Raw genomic sequence first — 16,063 nt, 5'->3', positions numbered from 1 at the left:
GTTCTTGTTGATTAGTAGGTTAAATGTGATTCTGAAGTGTGTACCATAGTATTTAAGTTCTTCTGTAGGTGGAAGTCTGTCTACTTTTTTAAGTTTTTGTTTTGTTTTTTTGAGACAGGGTCTCTCTGTGTAGCTCTGGCTGCCCTGAAACTCTATCTGTAGATCAAGCTGGTCTTGAACTCAGAGATCTCCCTGCCTCTGCGTCTCAAGCGCTGACGTTAAAGGTGTGCGCCAGCACCATCCTACAAATCTCAGCCAACAGAATAGAAGCAGTAGTGCTTGCTCTGTGTCTGAGTGGGTTTAAGAATGAGTCGAGGTGGTTGGAGAGATGGCTCAGTGGTTAAGAGCACTGGGAAGGCACGTTGGTGGTCACAGACATACATGTGGGCAAGCACCAATGTACATAAACTAAAAATAAATCATTAAAAAGAAAAAAACGTGAGTTTAGGCCTAGTGTTAGCAGCTGTGTAAATATTAGGCCTGCGATGTGATGGCCAGGGTGTGTGTTGGGCAGGCCTAGGACTTGTGGCGGCCTTTGAGTGCCGGTGACACCATAAGCATAACTGGTTAGGAAAGACCACTCAGGCTGTGGATACGGCTCAGTAGGGAGCACTTGTCAAGTGTGTTTAAGGCCCCGAGTTTGACACGTGCACATACATACACACGTACACATACATACACATACACTCCATCCTTCTGCTGGACATGGCTTATGTCCATAATCCAGGACACGGAGTTTGTGAGTTTCTGAGGCCAGCCTGGTCTACACAGTGAGTTAACAGACCAACTTAAGTTATATAGCATGACCTTGTCTGCAAATTAAGGGAGGAAGGAAGGCAGCAGGGTTGCCGACTGGCCAATAGGCTGGTAGGTACAGTGAGAAGGAGTTGTTGGAATGTGGGACACAGCAGCAGTTTGGGCTACCTCAGTATAGGCTTGTACCCCAGCCATAGTGTGGGTGACCTGGCCAGAGCACTGATGTAGCTACATGGGCTCCTCCTCATGGTGATTGTGGGTATTGACTGACAGAGCCTGTGAGGTTGGGAATTGCAGCAGGCCTGGGCTAATGCTTGCATCTGGCTTGGCATGTTGCTGCTGGCCGATGCTGGGCTGCTTAAGGTTGAATTTTGGGGGGAGAGAGTCTCCATATCCTTGGAGGGCAGAGGACAGGTTGCACAGGGTCAGTTGGGTTGTTCAGCCTTCTGTGCCAGATCACTCACTACAAAGCAGGTCCAGAGAACAGAGACTTCAGACTTTGCCCAGCTGTGTAGAACTTTCCAGAGCTGAAGACTAAGTGATCCTGACTTGTTTAGTTCCAGACAGTAGGCAGAAGACCCTTATCAAGGGATGTTGTGAAATGTATAGTTGGGACAGAAATGCTGCTGCTGTTGTCATAGGGGAGGGCAGACCTAGATAGACCCTGTGAGGGATGGAGCAGTGTCTTCAAGGTCTGCTTGTGCTAGAATTCGCCTCTTCCAGAGTGTTATGGAAGAGTGAGGAGAGAGCAGACAACCCTAGATGTGAAAGGTCCCAAGTTTACTCTCCATATCCTTACAGAAATCTGTTGGTCTCCAAGGAAGGAGGCTGTAGACTTCATGCTAGAGTGCTGGGCAGCTTTCCTCGAGGATCATCGGGGAGGTACAGATAAAACTAGGTATCTGTGGGGAAAGTTAGGAAAGATGTGAGGCCCAGAGAAAATGCCTCAGATCCAAAGTGCTGCTGTTTCTAAGGATTCCCCCAGGCCCACTGCTGGATCAAGACACCAAACATGGCCTGCTTCTCCTTCAGTGTTGTGTCTGTCATCACAAGAGAATGAAGATGCCCAGAGTATCTTGTAGTGTCTCCTGGGAGGGGCTGAAGGACTAGAGGAGGTGGGGAAGCGTTGGTGTCTAGATCCCTCAGGATGTGTTGACTCTTACCGTGAAGTGCAGTTGAAGACACAATCATAGCATGATCCAGAAGACTGTGGAGCCCTGAAGTCAGTGCCTCTGGGCCCATGATAATTGATGTGTCTGTCCATAGATATTACAGATACTTTTTTAAACATGTGAATATTGAATACAGTGATTTATACTCACTTTTCTTTCTTTCTTTCGTTTCTTTTTTTTTTTTTTTTTGGTTTTTCGAGACAGGGTTTCTCTTTTGTAGCCCAGGCTGTCCTGGAACTCACTCTGTAGACCAGGCTGGCCTCAAACTCAGAAATCCACCTGCCTCTGCCTCCCAAGTGCTGGGATTAAAGGTGTGCGCCACCACCGCCCGGCTCCACTTTTCTTTCATGGTACTGGGGATTGAACCTAGGGCTTTGTGCATAATGTGCATGTGTTCTATCACTGAGTTATATATATATCCTTAGCCCTTTAGCCCTTCTTTTCTTTTTTTTTTTTTAAACTTCTTTTACTTTGTGTGTGTGTACCTTGTACTTGCCAATTCAGGAAGATTGGCTGTGCAGTAAGCCCTGGGGGAGCCTTTGGTCTCTGTGTCCTGGCACTGGTATTACAGGTGTGTGCTACTATGACCAGCTTGTGATGTGACATCTGGGGTATTGGTCTCAGATCTTCATGTCTATGTAGCAAACACTTTCCTGTCTAAGCCATCTCCTTTTACCCGCTCCTTTTACCTTTGAGACAGGGTCTCACTTATGTGTCCAGGCTGCCCTTGGACTTTCTCTGTAGCCCAGGCAGGCCTTGAACACAGGGGCTTCCTGCCTCAGTCTCCTGCAGGCTTGAATGGTGTCATCCTGTGCTGTCAGGTCTTCCTTTTTTTGATTGTTATTGTCATAAATAATTTCCTGAAATCCTCACCGTGTTCCTTCCTGCATGTTGCCTTCTGTTGAGTGGGCAGCCTCCATTTGTACCTGATTTGAGTGCCTGTGCTGACAGGCCCTGCTTCTCCTTGTGTGGTGTGTGTAGGCAGAGCTAGAGTGGACTGCTCAGCTACCTGGAGACATACTTCTTCCCTCAGGATAAATTCAGAGATAGACTCGGTGGATCAAGAGGTAAGACATCATGGATTCCAGCTCTGAACTTGCAGACCAGAGCTGATGCCCACTTACGCCCCCAAGTGGATGCATTTTTAGTCTCACAGTGAGGGGTGGAGACTCTGTAGCAGGGACAACAGTCTCATCAGTGGAAACGTCAGGGACAAGCAGGTTCCAAGTGGTGAGCCCAGGGGCTTAGGTATGCTTAATTTCTGCCAAATGGTACATGCAGGAAGCTAGTCACCTCTTTGATGCTTTTTGGAAGATGGAAGAATCCAAGAACTCTGTGAATGCCATGCCTGAGGGGACGCCAGAGACCAGGCATTGAGGCCCACAGCCCACGGAAGGGTTCTGCTGAGGCGGTCACATTGCATGTAAAGCATGTTTTGTGTATATGTGTTTGGGAGGCACTGGGTGGTTCTCTGGCCTGATCCAACCCTACCCAGACCACTGGGAATGCCTTGTAGGCCACCTGTGCTAGTCATGGACATAACTTGGAACTTTCTAGTAATTGTGTTAGTGAAAAAATAAAAAGAAGTGTAACTAACTTTATTGATAAATTTATCTAAGTACATCTAAAATGTTATTGTTGATTATGGTATGAAGCTTTTGAAGATTGATTGCTTTTTTTTGTTTGTTTTTTTGAGATGGGGTTTCTTTGTATAGCCTGGTTGATGGATTGATTGATTGTGTTTGTTTTATTTATTTGGTTTTTTGTTTGTTTGTTTATTTTTTGAGACAGGGTTTCTCTGTGTAGCCCTTGCTGTCCTAGAGCTCACTCTGTAGATTAGACTGGCCTTGAACTCAGGGATCTCCCCCTCCCTCTGCCTCCTGAGGGCTGAGATTAAGGGCATGCACCACCATGTCTGGCTTGAAGATGCATTTATTTATGGTTTTCACGCTTGTCTGCTTGTGTGTATGTGCACATATGCTTTGTGTATGTATGTGCACATATGCTTTGTGCCCACAAAGGCCTGAAGAGGGAGTCAGCTCCCTCGGAACTGGAGCTAACAGATGCTTGTGAACCACCAGGTGCGTGCTGGAAACCAGAGATGGTTCCTCTGCAAGACTAACAAGTGCACTTAACTGCTGAGCCATCTCTCCAGACCACATATAAAAATTTTGAAATGGGAGAGTCTCATTTGGAGACTGGGCCATCTCTAGTTGCCTCAGGGACTGGCTAGGCCTTCTGTCTACTTCTCTGGTACCAGGAAAGTAGCTGGGGCTGTTGACTTTGAGCTGCCCCATGGTCCTATACCCTGATGGCTGAACTGAGGCTCTTTCTTTATGGTCATATGATGGAAGATCTCTTCAGTGGTTAAGCAAGACCCAAATGGAAATAACAGTGTCCAAAGGCTATAGAAGTGGAGATGAAGAATATGTGGAGAGAGACAGGGACCCTGGGGCTTTGTAGTGTTACCAACGCCTCCTGCTATGAGTCAGAATTTACCACATGTCCGGAGATCCTGCGGCTATCCACACAGCCCACATGGGTGTGTAGTCAGTTGGTAGGGCCAGTCCAGCAGGCTACCTCAGGCAAGTGGCCACCAGAAGTATTGAGTAATACAGAGATGAAATGGGGTGTGAGGAACTGGGAGAGCATGAACTGAGGTATGTGCTTTGGGACGCCCCAGGGTTCAGGTCTTTGCCCCCAGGCTGCTCTCTGAAGTCTGTTTGGGAACAGTGTGGGTTCTTTCTTTTTCTTTTTTTTCTTTTGTAAAATGTCAAGTTTATGAACTCATTGCAGAGGGGACTTGCTCTCAGAGGTGCCCGCTGTGCACTCTGGACACTCGTAGGCCCTACTGGCCCCATTTGGGCTGTCCTAAGATGTGCCCCTTTCTTTTTTTTTTTTTTTTCTCTTTTTTTTGGTTTTTCAAGACAGGGTTTCTCTGTGTAGTCCTGGCTGTCCTGGAACTCACTCTGTAGACCAGGCCGGCCTTGAACTCAGAAATCCACCTGCCTCTGCCTCCCAAGTGCTGGGATTAAAGGCGTGCGCCACCACGGCCCGGCTGATGTGCCCCTTTCTTGACTGGATCCTCTTCCTCTGCACCTGCCCCTGTGTCCCGCCTGGTTGTGCATTCCCCAAGCCCTTTCTCTGCCATTCCTAACTCTGGCTAGCTGCAATCCTCAGGAGAGCTGGGTAATTCTTGGGGTTTGCAGGGTATTGTAGGTCATAGAGAAGACTGTGGGTGAGGATAGCACTCCTGGGGGCTGAGGAACCTTCGGCCATATTCAGGGTAGCTTTGTATACCCAGCGGTTCCAGCTCAGTTCCTGGCTGTAACTATCATGTAAACCCAGAGGTTTCCTTCCTTGGACTTGTGTAGGCTCAGTTGTCTGGGCTTCTTTGTTCCCTCTAGACAGAACATGGAGACATGGGACTCCGTTGTCACCAAGCAGTGGCCACTGGCTCCTAGTCCTCTTGAGACATGGTTTCATCCTCAGAGGGCACCTAAACCACAAAAAGCCAGACTGCCTATAGTCACAGATGTGGTGTTTTTGCTGGTCTTGCCTGTGCTGGTCATTGTCTCTTAGGGAACATGGTGGCACCAGGCTTTTCTTGGCAGCACTTGTGTTAGCCCAGTCCTGTGTGTCAAGTCTTTTTTTTTTTTTTTTTTTTTTTTTTTTTTTTTTTTTTTTTTTTTTTGGTGTTTTGAGTCAGGGTTTCTCTGTGTAGCCCTGGCTGTCCTGGAACTCACTCTGTAGACCAGGCTGGCCTCAAACTCAGAAATCCACCTGCCTCTGCCTCCCAAGTGCTGGGATTAAAGGCATACGCCACCACTGCCCGGCTCTGTGTGTCAAGTCTTAACAGGTGACATATACAAAGGCTGTAGACAGTGCTTGTCCTCAGTGCCCCTGTCCTCATAAGGAACTGAGCCCCAAATGTCAAAGACTACCCACCTCTAAGGGATGGGGAGCTTTGTGGTGAATGAGGCATGCATCTAAGGGACAGTGGTGCCATCTGTGCCCTGCTCAGCCACACCGACTCCCACAGGGAAGGCTTGCTGGTCTTACATACCTGGCTTGATACCACTGACACACTTTCTCTTGTTCCTGGTATCATCTCTCCTGTGGGTGAACAGACTCCATAGAAGCCATTAACCACCACCTGGTGGTGCATTTCTCTTTCTGGAGCTTGATGTCCTGTGGCTCAGTCTTGCCCTGGGGTAAGGAGTAGACTCTGAGAGGTCTTTATGGGTGTGACAGTGGCCAGCTGGTACATGAGGCCTTGAGTCCCAGCACTAGGACTGGCAGTTCTGCTTGCTAGGCAGGGGTGGCAGATCTGGAAGCTATTTTGGCTGCTCCTTCCTGGGCCTGTGGCCACACGGCATGTTTGTATGCTGTTCCTCTCAGATGCTGCATGAGGGAATTTGATCCGGCTGCTTGCTCTGGAGAAGCTGCACATCAAAGCTGGCCACTGTCTAATAATTTGATGTTGGGCTCTGTCCCTATTGTAATTTGTTAACCTATAATGCCCCAAGTAAGGACTTGTAGACAGGGCATTGCATCGGCCTTTCTCTTGTGCCAGTTCAAGCAGCCCTGGGTCAGGTGGGCTGGCAGCATGGCCTTCTTGTAGAAGTGTATTACATGTCTGCTCTCTGGGAGGCAAAGCCCCTCAGTGTTTGTGTCCTCCTTCCCAGACTGTACCCTTCTTCCTTGGCCTATCTTCTTGGGCCAGTAAGGGCAGTTCCAGTACACAGTTGCACAATGACCTGTGTGAATGGCGCTCTATGGTTCTGCCTGGCCTTGTGTGGAGAGAATATCAGCTGGACCTCATAGATCCCACAGAGCCAGAGGCCTGTCTTGCAGACTGGGCTTTGTGGTCTCCTTAAGCTCTGTGTTGCTGTCCTGACGAGGCCTCTGGGATAGGTGAGGCTGGAGTGCTGGGCTGTCAGGAATGTACTCCAGAAGTGGGGAACACACAACGGCAAAAGCGCAGAGTACCACAGGAAAATGTGCTCATCTGTTCCTGAGCTGTCCGTGGTATGCACCTGTGGGCTGACACTCAGCCCTTCTCTAACAGTCTCACTTCATGTCACCAGTGCCAGGCTCACTCCTGGGGACCCTTACCCATGTGTGCCCCAAAGGTCCTTTGAGTACTTGGGGTTGATACGGTGCATCCCTCATGTCTAGATGAACCTTGAGTACTGGCTTCTGGCACTCCCTGGCCTGCCCTGTCCAAGCTCAACACTTACCTGTTCCTTGTGTCCTGACTCCTGGCCACCCGCTCAGGTCCTGCACTGACTCTGCCTTTCTGTCTGGCCATAATGATCATGAGGCCTGGCTGGGGCTTCTCCTTTGCCTAGTCCTTGCCCATGGGCCCAGTTCTATTCCTTGGAGAACAGCTGACCTGAGCATGCTTTCACTAAGGTCTGAGATGGGGGTCTCTGTGTTAGGAAATGTAGGAGCTAACTTCCACTCAGTCCACCAGCAGAGGAAATGGTTCAGGGCCAGCCAGTCATCTGCTCCCATTAGTCACCTCATATGTCAGCAGAAGGCAGGCTATTTGTGTGTCGGGTCGGGGGAGGTGTCACTGTGCTTAGGTCTGCCAGTGCCCATTGTGTGCTCCTTGGGGTTTCTGTGTGCAGAGGGACAGATGCTTAGCCCTTAGGGATATTGTTTGAAAGGTGGGTGAGAATGATGGAGAGTAGAGAATGGGGAGTAGAGGCGCCTCCGTGTTTGTCATCTGTCTGTGGGGCTTTCTGTCCCTTTCCTGCTCTCTGCCTCAGTGGATCTGAATGCTGCATGTGACTGCTATCAGGACGAGGAGACCAGCTCTCTCATCACCTTAGAAAGCTAACCCTGTGGACATCTGGTTATGCTTCCCGAGATGGCATTATTCCCTCTCTGTGTCTAGGCACAAAAGGGACACTGTCCTTTGGGGCACTGGATCAAGTACAGGTTGTAGGCCACTGCTTGAAACTGTCTATGGGTCAAGAACTGATGTCTTTCCCCCTTCTAGGAGATTGCTACCCTCCTTCAGACCTGCTGCCCACCTTAGGTCTGGGTAAGAGAACAGCTTGTGGCAGTGCTTATGGCATTGAGAGCCTAGGTTGCTTAGAGTCTACTGAATGGTTTTGAGTCCTGAGCTGGGCTTGGATGTCAGCTCTTAGAGGCAGTTCAAGATAAAGGGCTAGACCCAGGATCCCCAGACTGCTGAGGTGATGTCGGCAGTGTGCAGCACAGGGGTAGGGCTGCTTATCCCCTCCAGGTCTCTGCCATGTGGTGGCCTTCTGGCTGAAGTGGGTAGGAGGAGTCCCTGGCCATGTCTGATGTCTGAGGCCCTTTTTGGGGCTCCATGCAGTCCTTGATTGCCTCCTTTTGATGGTTATGGAGTTCAGGGGGAATCAGGAAGGCTGGGGTCTGAGCCTGGATCCCTGGCATTTTCATGGTGTTGGGCTAGGCCCTGGGGTCTCTGCTGTCCTCTATGGTGGTTCCTGATGGTTTCCTTCTTTTCTTTCCAGGGAGCGTCTGCAGCAACTGGGTGAGAGGACCCCTGTCTGTGTATACATGAGGGATGAGGTAGGTGTTGGCCGCCAGACTCTTCTCCTACACTTCAGCAGCCCAGCCCACTTTCCAACCTGGAAACTTCACTGCCTCGAGTCTTCAAAGCAATGGCAGGAGCTCCAGCTCCTGAAAGCATTATGTGTTCTGTGGAAAAAGGCGGAACAGCCGGCTCTACTGGAAGCCGACCACGGCCGCCCGGGCTGCTCCTGAAACCTCCCTCAGTGCCCTGTTTGTTTTTTCAGCTTCTCTCAAAGCTGGAGAGTCACAAAAGTGGTTTCATTTTAGTAAATATTTGCTTTGCTCTGTGTTTTGATCTTTTTCAAAATTGAGTGCAGCGTGGCGCAGGCAAAGCTGGCAGTGAGGCCGTGCCGGCCCGCCAGCCCCGCCCGTCACCACGAGGACCCTCCTAGCCCTGGGTCCCCTGACCTCACAGGGGCTTTTTGTTTCTTCCCTGGCGCAGTGCCTTGTCCTGGCTTAGGCAGAGGCATGCTGTTTCTGCAGGTCCCCAGGAAGGCCCTGGGGTGGGACAGGACTTTCTCTGTTATCCCCACTTGAGATTCCTCAACTCAAGGCTGTGAGGGTCCATGAGGGGCCGTGAGGGGCTGTAGGAAGGTGCTCTGACCACATTCTTCCTGTGACGAGATGGACCACAGGGACCCCAGCCTGATCATCCTGCTTGGCTACATAGTCTAGGTCTCGGGCTGTATATGACTGTCTGGCCTTGAGGGTAGCTCCTCAGAGACCCAAGTTTGGTCCAGTGGGTGTGGCTTTGAAGTAGCTGAGGCTGGAGAGCACAGTTGTGTGGCCACAGATAGTATACTGAGAAGGTTTTGTCATCCTGCACAGGACAGGACAGAAGAGCCCTTGAGACAATGCATTCTGATCTGGGGGCTCTTACAGAAGAGTGGGTGCCACCATCTTGCCTTCGGCCTATCTGACAGGGTGGTCTCTCTGTGGCCTGCTAGACACCTGTATGGTACTGAGAAAAGCCTGATGCAAGGACCTATCTGTCTGGACCCTGGTGTCTGGAGCCCTTGGGCTCAAGTTGCCTGCTGCCTCTTGCCCGTTGATCTAGAGGGCCCTGAGGATGACTGGCCGGTGGCAGCTTGGAGTTGTGACAATTCTAAGAATGTAGAAAGAGGTGCGGTTACTGGAGAGGCACAGTGCAGGTGCTGCCCAGTGGTGGCTCCGGAGCCTGTGCCCAGGGAGTTATGGGAGTGTGGGGCTTACAGTCTGCCCTCCTTGTTCCCAAGATGCTGCCCAAGAGATCCTCAGTCTCCTGTCCCCGAGCCTAGCTAGAGGCTGAGCACAGGATTCTTGGTTTCTGGGCATACTTAGTCTGCCCTCTCTAGATGGAGTGGGCTGAGTGCACAACTGAGGAGACCCGACCAGGTCAGGAGACAGATGGTTAGCGGGTCCTCACCAGCTGCAGACCAGTTGCATACTTGTCCTCACAGAATACGGGATTTTTAAGTTTTAGGGACAACTGAGGTGTGTGGAAAGAAGATCCCTGGTGGGCCTTGGCTTGGGAGATTTTAAAAACCAGGGCTCAGTAGGTAGAGGAAGTTGTTCCAGGCTTGAAGACCCAGGCAGGGCCTACCTGTCCTTTGTTTCTCTTCAGGTGACTGGTAGAGCTGCCTTGCAGAACACAACGCTCCAGTCACTGGGCCTGACAGGTGGTAGTGCCACCATCAGGTAGGGATGTCAGCGTCTCTAGGCCTTCGGATCTGTTTAGTCCAGGGGAGGTGGGGGTGATGCTAGATATGGCACATGTCTGTAATCGTAGCCCTTCAGAGACTGAGGTGGGAGAGCCTGGAGTTGGGGTGTCGGGCGGGGATGTGGAAAAGGTACCTGGGGTTGGGAATGTAGGTAGTACTGCCCTCACAGTGATTGGTGACTGTGCAGTCAAGGACCACTCCTTCCAGCCAGTTTCTCATTTCTCCTCTGTAGAGAGACGACATGGATTTAAGAAGGGACCTGGAAGGAGGGAAGGGTCAGTCTATAGTGTTAGACTCACTCTTCTGCCCTCCCCAGGTTTGTCATAAAGCAGTGTGACACCACCGGCACACAGGAGTCCATAGCCACCAGGAGCAAGGCCCCAGGAAGTCCAGTCTCCTCCATGTCAGCCGACCAGACGTCCAGTCACCCATTGCTTCCTTTGAACTCTGGGGAGTTCAGCAGGGGAGACCTAAACCATCAGGGTGATGCAAGTACCTCAGGGACCGTCCTTGAAGGTGGCCCAAAACCAGCAGATGCTCAAACGAAGCAAAGCACAAAGGAGTCTGCATCTGCTCCGTTCGTTCCCTTCTCTGGTGGGGGCCAGCGGCTGGGGGGCCCGTCTGTATCCTTGAGACCTCTAACATCACCTTCAGCCAAGTCATCCAAGTCTTTCTCTGGCCCTGGGGGCCCTTCTAAGCCCAAGAAGTCAAAGCCTGGTGAGGAGCCTCAGCAGGAGCCTGAACCGGTAAGGCATATACTGAGCCCCAGGGACCAAGACTGACTCTGGCCACGCTGACTATGATGTCCACAGGTGGTGGGCACCTCCTGGGAAAAGACTTGTTCTGTCTGAGCTTCCTGTTTTAAGTGTGTAGAAATATGAATGTCCCAGGTCGCCACCAGCATGTTTGTGCTACCTAGGGTAGTCTACATGGGGTTTCCAGCCTGGCCTACTCCCATAGGGACACCGACAACAGCAGCTGTCTACCTCGTGCCTGGTTGGGAGGTTTTGATAGTGTGACAGTGGTTTTGAGCATTCATTGATTGTCCCATGCCAAGGCAGCCTTCCTGTTGTCTTGTTGCTGGGCAGCGGGTCTGAGGCCTAGATGGAGATTGTGTAAGGACAGCAGTGAGTTTGTCTGTGGGTAAGTGGGGGGACTTGAGCTGTAGGGATGGCTCGGGTGTGAGAAGTGCTGCTGCTCATCTCAGTTGGGAGGAGAGAGCAGCTGGTGTTCTGTGCCCTCAGGAAATAGCCCAGCCAGTGCTCCGTGGTCCAGTGTGCCCCCCCTACCCCCCCCCCACCCCCCCCCCCGTGTGGTGTTACTCTCTCTCATGATGCACCTGTTGCTATGATCTCTTTGCAGTGCACACCCATTTAAGCAGTTTACACAGTAGCTCTTTAGTATTTTTCCCTGGGCTTTTTGTTTTGTTCTGTCTTTGTTTGTTTGTTTGTTTGTTTGTTTGTTTATTTGTTTGAGACAGGCTCTTATTGTGTATTCCAGGCTGGCTTTTAACACACAGAGATCTGTCTGATTCTTTCTCCTGAGTGCTAGAATAAAAGGTGTGCACCACCATGCCTGGCGTAGCTCTTTGTCTTAATTCTGCATCTGTCTTTGAGCTGCAGTTGTTGGTGTCACCCTGACCCCGTTTGTCTCTGATTCTCATCCTGTCATCCTGGTAATGACTTATTCCTGCCGCCACTCAAGGCATAGAAAGGTACTTTTGTTTTTGGATTACTCTGTGGTCAGTTGATGGGCCAAGGTGTGGCCTCGTGAGCACCTTTTCCCAGCCCTAGGTGGCACTCCAGCAGGAAGGAGACTGCCTTTGCACCAGGGTTGGAGGTGGATGTTCCTGTCATGTCAGTGTCTGGTTCTCCTGCCTTCTCTGCCTGGCTGATGGCCCTAGTCAGCAGGAGGATACCGTGTGGGTCCTGTTGGGTGCTATGGGTGTTCTCATCTGCACACATTGCTGGGTTCTAGATGAGGCATTTGCTTGCCCGCAGGGCCTCTGAGCAACACGAGTACCCTATATGAATGACTTCACTGCAGATTTTCTCAGGAAACATGGAACGTTCCTGGACTGTCAGCTCTGTTCCTTCATGAGCTTGTTCCTGGGAAGAGCCCCAGTCTTCCAGAGTCCAGCCAAGCAGGACTTCGGTCAGCAGGACCTGTGGTTTCTGGCCTAGGGCTGGAGAGGGTCTTTCTCTGGACAGCACCTTGCCTGAAGTTAGCTCTGGGGCAGGCTATAAGGTGACCATGGCCTGGAGCCTTGAGCCTGGTGTCTTAAAAGAAGGAGCTGTTTGGGAAGGAGAATTATTTATTTATTTTCCTTAAATGTTAAAAATTATTATTATTTTTGTTTTAAAGACAAGGTATCATTATGCAGCCTTGGCTAATATGGAATTGGCTCTGGAGATTCTGCTGGCCACTTCACTCATAGAGATCTGTCTCCCAATCTCTGCCTCCCTGAGAACTGGGATTAATGGTATTGCCACCACACCTAGCTATTTTAACATTTTCGTGTGTGTGCATGTATATATGCATGATTTACAAATATGTAGGCAGGTGTGTGCATGTAGGGATGTGATGTACATGTGAATACAGGTGTGTGGAAGCCTGAGGCTGATGTCAGGGGTCACCCTCAGTCAACTTTACTTCAGTCATTGAGGCATGGTCTCTCAATCAAATCAGAGTTCACCCATGTGGCTAATTTTGTCAACTAGGTTGCTCTGGGGATCCCTGTCTCTGCCTTTGGAGGCTGGAATTATAGGTGGGCTGTTGTGCACACCTGGCTCCTCCTGCCCCTCAAGACAGAGTAACTCTGTGTAGCCCTGGAACTCACTTTGTAGACCAGGCTGTCCTGCCGCTGCCTTCCAAGTGCTGGGATTAAAGGCATTAAAGGCCACCACCGCCTGGCTCACACCTGGCACTTACGTGGGTTTTGGGAACCTGAGATCCCATCCTCACTTGTTGAGCGAGTTCGGTAACCACAGAGGCATCTCCTTAGCCCCCTTGTTTTTCTTTTTTGAGATATATGTCTTGAGAATGTAGCCAGGATACCCTTGAACTTGTAACCCTTTTCTCTCATCCATCCAGTGCCACCAGGCCAGGCCTCCTCCAGTGTTCTCTGTGTTTTTAGGGCCAGATCTCTCTATCCCATGGTTTACTCATGTACTGTCTGAAGCTTGGCCCTCCTCGTTGCTGATCTCCCTCCTGCCCTGCACACCTTTGGATCCCAGTACTGCTGTGCAGGCTGACACAGGTCAGAGCAGCAGCCTGCAGCCTCATGGCTCCTCAGTGCCTGTGCTGTTGCTGCATCTAACAGTCGCCAGTGAGATGAGTGGAGAAAGGGAGAGGGAATGAGAATGTCTTAAAACTGTATTTTATTTAGTGTGTGTGTGTGTGTGTGTGTGTGTGTGTGTGTGTGTGTGTGTGTGTATGTGTGTACATGTACTTGAGTGTAAGTACCCATGGAGGCCAGAGAGAGCATTGGATTTTCTGGAGCTGGTGGTGTAGATGGTTGTAAACCATTTGATATGGGTGCTGGTAATCCAACTTGAGTACTGTCCCAGAGCAGTGAGCGTTGTTGACTGCTGAGAGCTCAGAGTTGTTTTATAACACTTTGTCTTTGGTTATTGCGATTGGGCATGCCCCTCCTGGAGTTCTTGGCACTTGAGCTTTGCCTTTGTCCAGTAGATTCAGCCACTGTAGAGCTCCCAGCATGTTGGGTTGTCTCAGTGGAGTCACTGTGACTGTGATGCTGGCGTGCGTCCCTCACTGGACAGGAAGCCTAGTGGACGTGGCATCTGTTCCTGGTCTTTGTGTTTTCTGAGTGATCAGGTGATGTCTTCTGGGTTTGATTGCCTTTAACCCCATGAATTAATTTTTGTTCTTTTTTTTTTTTTTTTTTGGTTTTTTGAGACAGGGTTTCTCTGTATTATCTCTGGCTGTCCTGGAACTCACTCTGTAGACCAGGCTGGCCTCAAACTCAGAAATCCTCCTGCCTTTCCCTCCCAAGTGCTGGGATTAAAGGTGTGCGCCACCACTGCCCGGCTTTAATTTTTGTTCTATGTGTAGAGGCTTTAATTTTTGTTATGTGTAGAGTATGAGATAGAATATACTGGGTTTCCCGTCAGTGCTTGGTTCGAGCCAGTTTTGCAGCACTGTCTTTAGCTACACGACTTCCGTCTTGCTCTGTCCCAGCAGCATCCAGCCTGTGGGGCTGGGCTCCCCTCAGTGGCTCCCTGCTTCTCATCTTGGAATGGCTGCCAGAGGAGTCTCTCCTTACCTCTTTGCCAAAAGTGACATGTCTCTTCAAGGACTTTATCCTTTCAAATAGTTTTCAGGATATTAGCCAAGTTCCTGAGAGACTGCTGTTGGACACTGCATGAAGTTCTGCTCTGTGGAGCTCTGCGGAGTCTCTGTCTGCCACGGGGCAGTCAGTTGTGCTGTGTCTCCTTGTTGTGGACTTGACATGTTCCTCTGTGCACCTGTCTTCTTCTGTCCTCTAATGTAAGACATGGACACTTGAGGTTACTTTTTGTACTGTGTGGAGCAGTATCAGTGTTCCTGCTACACAGTCACCAGTGACAGACTTCTAGGAAGTCTGTCTGTGTCTTTGTTGGGGTCTCTGTGACCATCCTAAGCTGCTTTTTCTAATGTCAGACCTGACTTGTCTCTGAGTCTCTAGTGTTCTTTGAGTCATGGCACTCCTGGTGGAGGCCTTGCCTCGGCCTTAGGGAAATACTCTGTAGCTTCACTGTAAATGAGCTTTATTAGGCTAAGGCCTTTATTCCTGAGATTTCTAAATTTTTTATCTTCAGATATAGGCACTGAGGTCTGCAGGCCACTTTTTCTGCATTGATGGTGGGCCTATGAGCACTCTCTTCCTCAGCCTTCATATTTGAGATTTTGGGTAAATTTGGGAGAAGTTATTCCTGCTTTCAGGGCCAGTTGCCAGTGATTTGTTTCATTTTGGCCACATGTAAGTTTAGGTTAACTAACCATTGACTAACAGGCAGACAGCTGTGCTCACTTGCCCGCCCTCCCTCCATCCCTCCCTCCATTCTTCACTCCTTCCCTCCCTTCCTTCCTTCCTCTCTTCCTTCTTCCCTCCCTCCTTCCCTCCCTCCTTCTTTCCCTCCCTCCTCCCTCCTTCCCTCCCTCCCCTCCCTCTTTCCTTTCTTCCTTCTTCCCTCCCTCCCTCCTTCCTTCCCTCCATCCATCCCTCTCTTCCTTCCTTCCTCCCTCTCTTTCTTCTTCCCTCCTTCCCTCCCGCCCGCCCTCCCTCCCTTCCTTCCTTCCTCCCTCTTTATGCAGCCTGGGACAAGCTGGGGATCAAGAATGTATTTAATTGGGGGAGGGGCCAGACAAGGTTTCTCTGTGTAGCCCTAGCTGCTGTCCTGGAACTCACCCTATGGCATCATGGCTTGGCTTCTGCAGGCCCTACCTCTGACGGGCTCTCTGAGCCTTTGGTGACTTATCCTGGCTGTCCCTGCTCTGGACTCTGTCTGCATGCATATTCTCACCATATGTAGAGCCCATAACTAGGCTGTTTAAGCCTCAACATCCTGTATGGAAGCACCTATAGACTTTGGAGGGGGCAGATGAGGCCATGGGCAGCCCTGGTACAGGCTGGAGACCAAAGGAGTATTGGATATGGGGAGGAAGTGATAACAGCCCAGTTGACCCAGGGCCAGGCCAGCATATGTGCCAGGTAAGGCAGGCCTAGCCGTAGTACCTGTCTTCCTTTCCCGGATCTCCTGCTGGCATTAGGATCCTGACAGGTCCTCCTTGTAACTTGAGTGATAGTGACTTTTTCACACTTGGTGATTTTCCTGTCTATGAAGCTTTATTTTTTATTTT

At 50.4% G+C, this 16,063-nt stretch overlaps 1 protein-coding gene across 2 annotated transcripts in view; it reads left to right on the top strand.

The window, feature by feature from the left end:
* The window catches only part of Aspscr1 (ASPSCR1 tether for SLC2A4, UBX domain containing), a 36,716-nt gene that overhangs the window by 6,112 nt on the left and 14,541 nt on the right, over positions 1-16,063 (top strand). For both annotated transcript variants that reach the window (XM_028787865.1, XM_028787866.1), the window contains exons 5-7: positions 8,441-8,498; positions 10,105-10,178; positions 10,518-10,947. In XM_028787865.1, the coding sequence (XP_028643698.1) occupies positions 8,441-8,498; positions 10,105-10,178; positions 10,518-10,947 (562 nt within the window). The remainder of the gene's footprint in view (positions 1-8,440; positions 8,499-10,104; positions 10,179-10,517; positions 10,948-16,063) is intronic.

This window comes from Grammomys surdaster, unplaced genomic scaffold (assembly GCF_004785775.1).
Source record: "Grammomys surdaster isolate TR1022 unplaced genomic scaffold, NIH_TR_1.0 125688, whole genome shotgun sequence".
Classification (NCBI taxonomy): domain Eukaryota; kingdom Metazoa; phylum Chordata; class Mammalia; order Rodentia; family Muridae; genus Grammomys; species Grammomys surdaster.
The sequence above is the reverse complement of the archived record's forward strand: the minus strand, read 5'-3'. Positions and strand labels throughout refer to the sequence as shown.